Source organism: Aquila chrysaetos, chromosome 8, assembly GCF_900496995.4.
Source record: "Aquila chrysaetos chrysaetos chromosome 8, bAquChr1.4, whole genome shotgun sequence".
Classification (NCBI taxonomy): Eukaryota; Metazoa; Chordata; class Aves; order Accipitriformes; family Accipitridae; genus Aquila; species Aquila chrysaetos.
In genome coordinates, this window is record NC_044011.1 from 1672869 (window position 1) to 1682701 (window position 9833).

The 9833-nt window shown below is 48.8% G+C and overlaps 1 protein-coding gene across 5 annotated transcripts in view; it reads right to left on the reverse strand.

Moving 5' to 3' along the window:
• The window catches only part of CDK12 (cyclin dependent kinase 12), a 29762-nt gene extending 19959 nt beyond the window's left edge, over nt 1–9803 (reverse strand). For 2 of the 5 annotated variants that reach the window (XM_030021982.2, XM_030021981.2), the window contains exons 1-2: nt 7622–9803; nt 547–1431 (exon numbers count right to left, since the gene is read on the reverse strand). In XM_030021982.2, the coding sequence (XP_029877842.1) occupies nt 547–1431; nt 7622–8673 (1937 nt within the window). In that variant the 5' untranslated portion in view covers nt 8674–9803. The remainder of the gene's footprint in view (nt 1–546; nt 1432–7621) is intronic. The other 3 variants (XM_030021984.2, XM_030021983.2, XM_030021985.2) reach the window with 2 other exon arrangements.
• Between the last annotated feature and the right edge of the window lie 30 nt (nt 9804–9833).

Genomic DNA, 9833 nt, shown 5'->3' on the forward strand with positions numbered 1-9833 from the left:
TCAACAATTAAGACAATACTTAAGTTAAACCAATGCCATTTTTTACGTGCGGGCATGGCCTGCATGTTTGTTGAGTTTAGAACAGAAATAGATCTGGTTTGTGTTCTTCTACTGGAATTGTTAAGCTCTTTCCTGTTACTTAAGTATAGGTTCTGGAGGAATTAAACAAAAAAAGCAATTTCAAAATAAGCCTGTGCAAATGGCTGCAACAAAGGGGTGCATAATTCTGGATCCATGTTTCATTACTGTAATAAATATGAACAAAGAGCGATGTGAAACTTTTACTAACCAGCATTAAAACAGCAGCCAAACCTCTCTTTCTCACTGAGATAAGATGTAACTACCTGCACAGGATCATAAAACTCTCCACATAAACCTGACAAGGCCAAAACCAGGAATGGCTGCGCAATAATGCATTTATACCAGCAGCATAGTCCTCAGAGCACTCTGCAGGATAAACTAGCAACTGTCAAACTAACCAAAAGAATCTGTTTATTTCAATGTTTTGCTTTTAAATGCAAACCGGATGCTCTTGTGTGACCTTACCTATCCAAGTCATCTTCCCCAACTAAAATAGGGGGGAGCGGAAGCGGAGGCAACGTTGAAGTTTTCAGGTGTGGGATAGCAGCCGTCACAGACACTTGTGTTTTTGTAGCGACTTGGACAGAGGACTGAGAGTTCACCTGAGAGGATAAAGTAGACGTCCTTGGGTGGGAAGAAGATGGCAAAGACGTTGGGGCTGAAGTAGGGACCTGAACGGGAGTCAGTTGGGATGGTGGCAAAGGTGGAACAGCAGGTGATGGAGGCAAAGGCGGCAACGGCGGAGTTGGAGGTGGTGGTGTGGTTGTCGGCAGAGGTGGAGGAGGTGATTTTATTGAGGGTAGTGGGGGTGGAATCTCCTTCTCTGATGTGTCTGTCTCTTTTGGAGATAGTAGGTCCTCTACTACTGCTACAGGCTTCAAGTCTTTTGTTCCCGTCTGTTTCGAATCTCTAACTGGAACAGGATGTTTCCTCTCAGAGTTCTCCTCTGCCTTGATTTTTGTTGTCTCTGCAGGGGCTTTAGTCTCTGCATTCGTATACAGTAAATTCACTAATTCTGTATCTGAAGACGATTTTTCAGATTTAACAGTTTTGATGACCTTTTTTGATTCTGTTCCAGATTCCTTAAGTTCAGCTAAGCTGTTCTCCTTTCTAGACAGGAAAACAGGTGAGCCCTTTGCTTCCTTCCCATCCACCTTGGCTGCAGCTGCTGCTGCTGCCGCTCGCTCCTTTTTCTTCCTGCTGAGTTCTGCCCCCAGACTGGAGTTCAGCGGTAGCCTTGTCGGTGATATACTGGAATGGCGACTGCGTGACCCAGACCTCTGCTTTTTACTGTGAGATGATGAGTGTCTTGAATACCCAGGACTCCGGCTTCGGGACTTCACAGACTTCCTGTGGAGAGAACGGGGAGAAGATAAATGAAACAAAGCATCTCTCAACCTCTGAGCTACTCACCAACATCAATAGCTCTCTCTGAAAATAATTCGAATCCATTATTTGTCAACTAAGTTCAGAGAGTCCATAACACCTGTCAGGAGAGACTAAAACTACTGAAATGAGTTTATTGACTAAAGCAGTACAAGCTTCAGGTCATCGTCCAGCCTTCCAATGTCAGGACTACCCTCACAATCATACTGTTAAGACAGAAACAAAGGATCAAGATTGGACAAGCCTCAAGGTAAAGACGAGATCACAGATGCATGCACTAAACAGAAGACTTCAGCTGAGAGGATGAGCTGGCAGTTTACGAATCTTTCACAGTAATTATGTACAACTTTAAAGGAAGCAACGGATAAAATATGACTGCCCTCATGGGAATGCCGCCTCAGGAAACACCTCACTTCAAGCTAATTTTTCCCCCTGGTTCTTTTACTATCATCAGAACTCAAATTTGCATACTGTGATTCAGGAGAAGAAAAAAACAACCCCAGAAATTTTATTGTTTGAGGTATGTCCAGAGGGTCTCAGTCTTTCTCTACAATAAATGGGCTCTAAATTAGGCATATATGCAGAAATAAAAAAAAAAGCCACACTGAAAGCCTGTGTTGTGATACAAGCAACAAGCAAGGCAGGAAACACCTCACACCATCAGGGTACGCACCATCAGCACGGGGTAAACCTAGTCAGAAGACAGCAGTAACCACAAGCTCAGTGGAGACTGATACGGAAACAAGATAAAAAAATAAAATGGAACTGGAAACCGGTACTTCCAGTGTCCATGTCAAAATAACTGACAAGACAGAACTGTTTCCTCCACTTAGGGAGGAACTAGGATTTTGCAGGTTATGAGACAGCATACTTGAAACTGTACGTGTGGTAGGCTCTGAAGGGTTTAGAAGCCGTGTGAGCTGACAGCAAAACAAGAAGTTTTGAGATCAGACCCTATGAATACTAATAGAAACTATGCTCAAAGTTTATTTTTATTCCATGATTTATTACTCAGAACATACCTTTTTTTGAAAACATGGAGTTCTCTCAAAACATAGTTCCACGGGAATTATAAAACACACTTAATAGCAAGCAGGTTTGAACACAGTTAGATGCTGGCTCGCTTGTAACCATACTCGGAATGTAATTAACAACAAGATCTAAACTGTTTATAGTGCTACTCAAATTAATATTATCCTGACACAACAAATGTTTGGAAAACAAACTGGAGAACCAAGACAGACTAATGCTTCCTCGCTAGACACCACCAGCACCTCCAAGGATGGACATAGTTGTGATTGCACGGGAGGTGAAGGGTCTCGCTGCACAGTGGTGTGGAGTTTACCAGAACCCTATTCCCTTGCTACTCCAAGCACAAACATTCTGCCCTTTCACTAGTAAGTGCAACCCCAAACCTCATGCTAACAGTGGTCAAAGAACACTATGACTGCAGGTAGTCCTTACCTTTAGACTTACAAAATAAATATACAACCAGAAGGAGAAAAGTGTCAGCTGAAGTCATTCAACTACTTTCCTCTTCAACACACTGCTCTGTAATGGGAACGCTGCCTCAGGATCGCCTATTTTTCCAAGGCTTCTGCTTAACAAATTAATGGTCTCAGACACAGTTTACCATTTGGATAGCAGTTCACCTGCCACATCCCAGTGCAAAGTTGCCAGGTGCTGAAAAAGCTGTTACGTTTTCACTATGCCCAAAGACATTCCAAAGGCTAAGAAAAATGCTCCTAATGAATCCTGTAGGATGCAGTTTACTGCAACCACAAATAATTTTGGGGTTAGCATTCCCTATTACAATTCTTTCAGGATAGATTGTTTAAGATGCCATGATACTCAGTTTCCTGCTCCCCATCTCCCATCCTCCCCCATGATTAGCCCCCCAACAGTTACTCCAACTGGTTGCAGAGCCACATTCTCAACATCACTCAGCAGATCTTCTATAAACTTCTCCAAAAGTCCAAATTTACCTTATTTTTAATAGTACTACGTTAGAAATGCAGCCACCAAAGATACCTGCATGGACACAAGCAAGGGAAAGGTAATGCTGGAGGAAGCGGTGGCGTGTGCAGACAGGACCTCCCTTACGCAAGGGTTGCTGTGGAAGGAGTTGCACCACAGAACCAGCTCTTCCAAGGGCTGGGGATGACTCCCTGACCTTCCATCAGGAAATATACACACTCCTGTGTTCCACCAGGACTAAATCCACTTATTTCCTCCCAGGTGCTCCACAGGCACCACTCACGCTTTTTCTCTTCAGTTGTCTAATGATAATTACCTATACCTATTATACAAAGAGCTGTTGTTTCTAAGCCCATTTTCCAGCTTGGTGTTTACGGCTTCTTTGTTAGACCTGAAAAAGGCACCACATCCAGAAGCTTGTCTGCTTTCCCAGCTCTATCAACATAACCAGTAATAGATCACTCTACAACAAATCTTACCTCGTATCATTAGACCATCAACAGCCTCAACACCACTACAGTGCTTGCTGAGCAGCGGTCTTCCACAGCAACACTTGCGTTTATCACTGCTGGATATCTCAAAAAAGATGCAATAAGACAGAAGGTGCACAGGCAGATTTTGCTTTTTGAAGATACTCTTTCCATCCTCTGGAATGATCTTTTTGTGGCTTTACCTGCAGTCAGCTAGTTAGCACTTTTACCCCTTTCACCCTTAACGTGTGTTAAGACAACAGTCTACAGCTTGCTTGCTTTGCTAAGATTATCAGGGATGGGCGGGGGGCAATTCAGTCTCACTTGCAGTTCTTTTTCTGGATAAAAATGCTCTGGGATTAAAAACCACCTTGTTGTCTCTCTAGCACTGGAAACTAGAAATACAAGATACTAACCACAAGGACTGTGAATTAACATCAAGAAGTCAGAGACAATGGCTCATCTAAAAATCCAAATAAAAAAAGCATTGCTAGATTAATTTAACTGATACAATCAGAAGATTAGAATGGTCTTTGGAGGAGGGAATGCTGGAACCCTCCAGACCTCCTCATGCTGAAAACAACCACAGCTAATAGCCATTAGCAGAGGTGACCCTGAATCAGCTGGCAGAACAACAAAGCCCCACATCTACATACTTCCATATTATCCACTACACAAACTCCTAGGAACATCTACAGACATTAAAATACATTACCTGCTCCAAGCCGCAACAGAAGATGAGTAAAATGCAAGCGAGTATCTGGGAAGCCTGACCACATGCCCCGTACTCTAATTCATCAGGAAACAAGCTCAAACAGAAGGCCAATGTTTCTCATTTATGAATGCCCGATGACCTTTTGCCGTGGCAAGGATCTGCATAACAGTGGCCACTACTACAGCACGTGCACACACTCATACTTAGCTGCTATACTTAGTACAGAGCACAACCCACCTTCAGCAAGCTGAAGGACTCTGGAATTTCTTCTTCTAGTTTTAGCTGCAATGACAACAGTTGCTACAAGGAATGGCAAGCCACATCTGTTATTTTCCCTACTGACCAAATCATCCTCATTTCCTCCTAAATTGAAAGCAAGTTGTTTTGCACAGCCATTTGAAATGCAAACATTCTGTATTTTCTCCAAGCAGCACAGCACATTGATTCAGTTTCCTTATACCGTATTTTGGATCTGGAGATTAAAGAAAATACAGAATGCATTAAAAAAACACAACAATAACCCGTATTGTCAGTCATTGGAAATAATTCAGTGTCCCAGAAAAGCCTGCGTTACCTCCTCTGAAGCATTTAAGCCATAGTCAGATGTTCACTGCCTATATCAGTGTGCCAGTTAAAGGCATTTTCTCTCCCAAAGTGTTCCTGCCCCTCCACAGGAGCCAACAGAAGAGATCAAGCAGTCACTCCCCAGCTACTCTGGTGCAGAGTCAGCTGCCTCCATTTACACACTCATCTGCAGCAGATCAACCAAAGCTGGCTTTGATGAAGCTGGCAAGGAAGGCTCAGCCCATCCACTCCTTCAGGTGAGCTCCTGAACAGCCGTCAGCAGAGGGTCAGCCCCACCCCAAAGGTGGCTTCTGGAGCCGACGTTCGACCATAAACTTACACCGACTACTTCACCATACAGGCTACAAGCTCAGTGAAGCAAAACCAACGACGAATTACAACTTACAATTTGCCTAATGTATGGAAAATGCATTAAATTCCCTCTGTCCCTTTACTAGAACCACTTCAGGTGGATGTTTTCTGAAGGAGTGATCCATACTTTTTGCTCTGCTTTAAAAGAATATATCACACAGTAAGTTATCTGCCCAGAAAAAGAGAGAAAAGTAGTAGGTCATCAACTGAAGTCAGAGATTCAAAGAATTCAGTACAAGCTGAGCGTAAACAGTAAGTAACCTTTGGAATCTATTTTGGTTTGGGGTCTAGCATTTTGACAGTGAGTCAAAGATGCCCTTAAAAAGTTTGTAAGTCCAGGGAAGCAGCACAAAGTGCTTCAAAATTGCTCCCATAATTAAGAACAGGAAAATATAACTGCTTGATCTCTCAAGTCAGAAGCAACTAGCCATTTACAGAAAGAATAAGCTTCAGGTTCTCCTGGGAAGTAGAGCAACCTGGGGGGGGGGGGGGAAAACCCACCTCTTCGTATACCACTCCGTTTTCCACATGGTTTCTCCCTGGTTAGGGCTGAACATGGACATTTAACAGGTGCCATAACATAAAATTATATCACGAAGTATACATGTTTTCTACTGCTGTGTTCTCACTCTTCCGAAAGTGTTAGCAAGTAACTAACACGTAAGAGCAGTGCCACCAGGGCAAAAAGGATTGAGGGGAGGGAGAAGAAAACCATTAATGACTATCCCTCAGATCCTCTCAGGTGTACAGAGAGAAAACAGGGCAGAGGAGAAAGAGCCTGGAGGAAATTTTCACTATGTAAAGTCACAGCAGCGTAAGTAGATTTTACGTAACAGCTTCCAGGGTGCTAAAACCAATACACCTCTCACAGCAAGGACAAAGGCACTATTTCAAGCCCACTATAGAAGACAGTATTCCTGAAGTTAAGAGAAGAGTTCTAGTAACAAAGGCCAAATTCCAAAAGCCCCGAGTTCTTTGGGAACTGCTGATCACATAAATGCGCTCTGGAGGCAGCCTCTTCACTCGCAGCTCCTGTTTGGACCAGAGGATGCAGTACAGCTAACACAGCGCAGAGCATTTCTATAGCTATTACATTCCAGGTCACATCTTAATTGCCATGGAGCTACAACCAAAGCTCCACAGCACCCATGGTGACAACTGGAAACTCACTTAACATAAGCTGAAGCCAGAAAAAAAGAATCAACATTAGACTATGTATTCGTGCATATAACAGGATGATTAACAAACATCTGAAATAAAACACACAGAACTACCTTCAAATAATAGTTTCCTTCTGTAGCAAGGTTACTGACTAAAGAAAAAAAAAAAAAAAAAAGAGAAAATTATAGTTAAGCCAGAATACAGCTGGGTCCTACTTGCCCTTCCAGAACACCCCGATTTCAGAATGGAAGCAAGAAACTCTAGTACTGAGAAAACAAAGTTTAGGCTAGAAAGATGGAGTTTACATGTGGTCATCTCTAATTCAAGGAAAAAGAAAAGACAAGTCAGTTCAGAAAGAGCAAAATACACTCAAAACAAGCCACCCTCTTGAAAAGCATCATCAAGTTTCCACATGCAGTAAACAGATAAAGGCTTCCAGAAATAGGTGAAAGCATTCTCCCTGGCTGAACTTCTTGCCAGGGAAGCGCATTAGATCCCACATCAGGAGCTGAATGGCTCCGTCTCCCTTCAGAGCACAACCCTCCTCAGGAGCCTCGGCCCTTCTGCGGGGGCCACCTCCAGAGGTGGTGTGTAATTTAATCCCAGGAGCTCATTCAGCCCTAGGCCTCTCTGCTGAGAGCCAACATGGACGCTGCCTACCACCAGTCAGGGAGGTGTTTTCTGAAGTGTGAACACCATTTTAAAGGGAACTGCCACGAACCCAACCAAAGCAATTCCACACAAATCACTCTGCAGCCAAATCAGGCAGCCAGTGACCTGGGCCCCACCGAGATGAGGAAGGGGGTTAACCCCTCCCATGCCCAGAGCCACCCCGACCACCCCCAGCCACATCCCCATTCCCCAGGGCATGGAAGGCAACGCGGAGAGCACGCACCTGGCGATGGGGCTTCGGCTCACAGAGCGCTTCGCGGCAAACGGGCTGCTCGAACGCCGTCGGCCGTAAGGGCTCGGTGACCTCCCGCTGTACGACCCGCTGCCTCTCTCATAGCTCGAGGATCGCCTCCTGTTATAGGGGCTTATGGACCTCTGCCGCCGGCTGTAAGGGCTGGGAGAGCGAGTATTCGACTGGTAGGCCACGGGCTCTTTGTAGGGTGGGCTGATCGACTGCCGGCGCGAGGAGCCGCCGGGGCTCTTCCTATAGGGATCATAGTTGCTGGATGTGTGAGAGCGGGGAGGGCTGAGATCGTACTCCTGGATGTAGGAGGCTCCTGAGGGGCTGTCGTCCAATTTAGGGCTGTCAGACCATTTTCTGTGAGGACTTCTGGATTTCCGCTTCGGACTGTCGATTGTTTTGTAACTTTTTGGAGCATCCCTTTTCCGATGGCTTTTACTGCGCTCTTTGTGGCTGGACTTGAGCTCCCGATCCTTCCTGGATTTCTCCTTGTGCGCTTTGGCTGACCGGGATTCCTTGTTGCTACTCTTTGAGGACAGTGACTTGGGGTGCTCCTCGCTCTCAAGGAGTCTCTTGGAGGATCCCGATACTCTGTCCTTGGTGGACCCGGACCTGCTGGATGCCTCCAGGCTCTTCTCTAACTTTCTCTCTTTTTCTGCCTGTTTGCTCTTCATCAGCTCACGAATGCGCTTGTGCTGGTGGTGCCGGTGCTTCTGTATCCTCTCGCTCCTGTCCGCTTTCCTTTCCTCATTCTCCCTCCTGTCCAGCTTGAGGGCCACATCATCCGAGAAGGTATCCGAATCCGAACTGATGTCATCGTACTCCACCAGCGGCTTGATCATCGCGCCCAAGGGTGCCGCTGTCTCCTGGGCTGCCAGCGGTGACTCCTTGGAGTGCCTGGACTTATGCCTCTTGTGCCTGGAGGCCAGCCGGTGCCTCTCCTTGCTGTTCGAACTCCCGCTGCCAGGCCCGTGCTGCGAGGACCCCCCGCCGCCCCCATCCTTCTTGCCCCCATGTCTCTCCGGATTTGGCATTCCTCCTCCACTGTGCTCGAGAGAGGGGAGGGGGGGGGGGAATCCTCCAAAACCCCCAAAACTTCAAACTTCCTCAGCGCCCGCTCCTTGCACCATTCACCCCGGCCTCGGCCCTCCCTGCCGCCAACAGCCCCCTCCTACATGGGGAGCGGGGCAGGGAGCGCGGCCCCGCGGCGCCTCGAAGCCCCGGAGGAGGCGGAAAGTGGGGGGGGGGGGGGGCGCTGGGGTGGGTGGGCAGGAACCGGGAGGGGAGGGGGAAGGGCACCGGCCTCACTACCTCATCCGAAGGGCCCAGGCCCGGAGGGCAGCGCCGCCGCGGGGGCGCCCCGGGAAGGCGGGGCCTGGGCCCGCGATCCCTTCCCACCCCCTCAGCACCGGGCGTCCGGGGTTCCGCGGGCCGCCGCACGGATCCCTCACAGCCGGAAGGCCCAAGGGGCGACGCCGCCTCCCGCCGATTCCCCCCCCCCCCGCCTCCCGTAACCGACCCGGCCTAGGCCTAGCCTAGCCTGGCCCGGCGCCGCCGCCGCCCCCCCCCCCCCCCGCTCACTTCCCAAAGCGAAACGGCTCCGCGTCCAAGGGGGGCAACCCGCCAACTCTCGCGAGACTCGGCCGCCTCTCGCGAGAACGCCGCCGCCCTCCGCCCTCACCGGCCGGTTGTGCCCGCTGGATCCCGCGAGACCTCACGGAGGAAATAAGGGGGGGGGGGGGGGGAAGCGGAGGAAAAGCCGCGCTCGTCTTCTCGCGAGAGCCGCGCCGCCCGATGACGCGCTCGCCGGCTTCGAGTCAAACTTTATTGGGGCGCCGGGCGGGGACAGCGCCCGCCTCCTCCGCCCCCCCCCACCCTCAACAAATCTTTATGGAAGCGCTCGGCGGCGGACAGGCGCGCGCGCTCCGCCCCTCAGCGCCGCGAAGCCTGTCACGGCGTGCCGGGCCCGGCCTTCCCGCCTCGCCTACGCCTCGCCTCTCTTTCTCCGGATTGAGTTTTAAAAGCTGATCCCGCGGGTCGTCTAGATCGGCCTAGATACCGGGAGGAGCGCGTTCTATCGAAGCACCGGGCTTAAACCGCGACCGGTAACGGGCGGCGTAACGCGCGGCTGCTCCGCGCCGGGCGCCGCCACCGCGCTTGAAGGAGGTTGGGCGGGGCGATGGGGGGTGGGCGG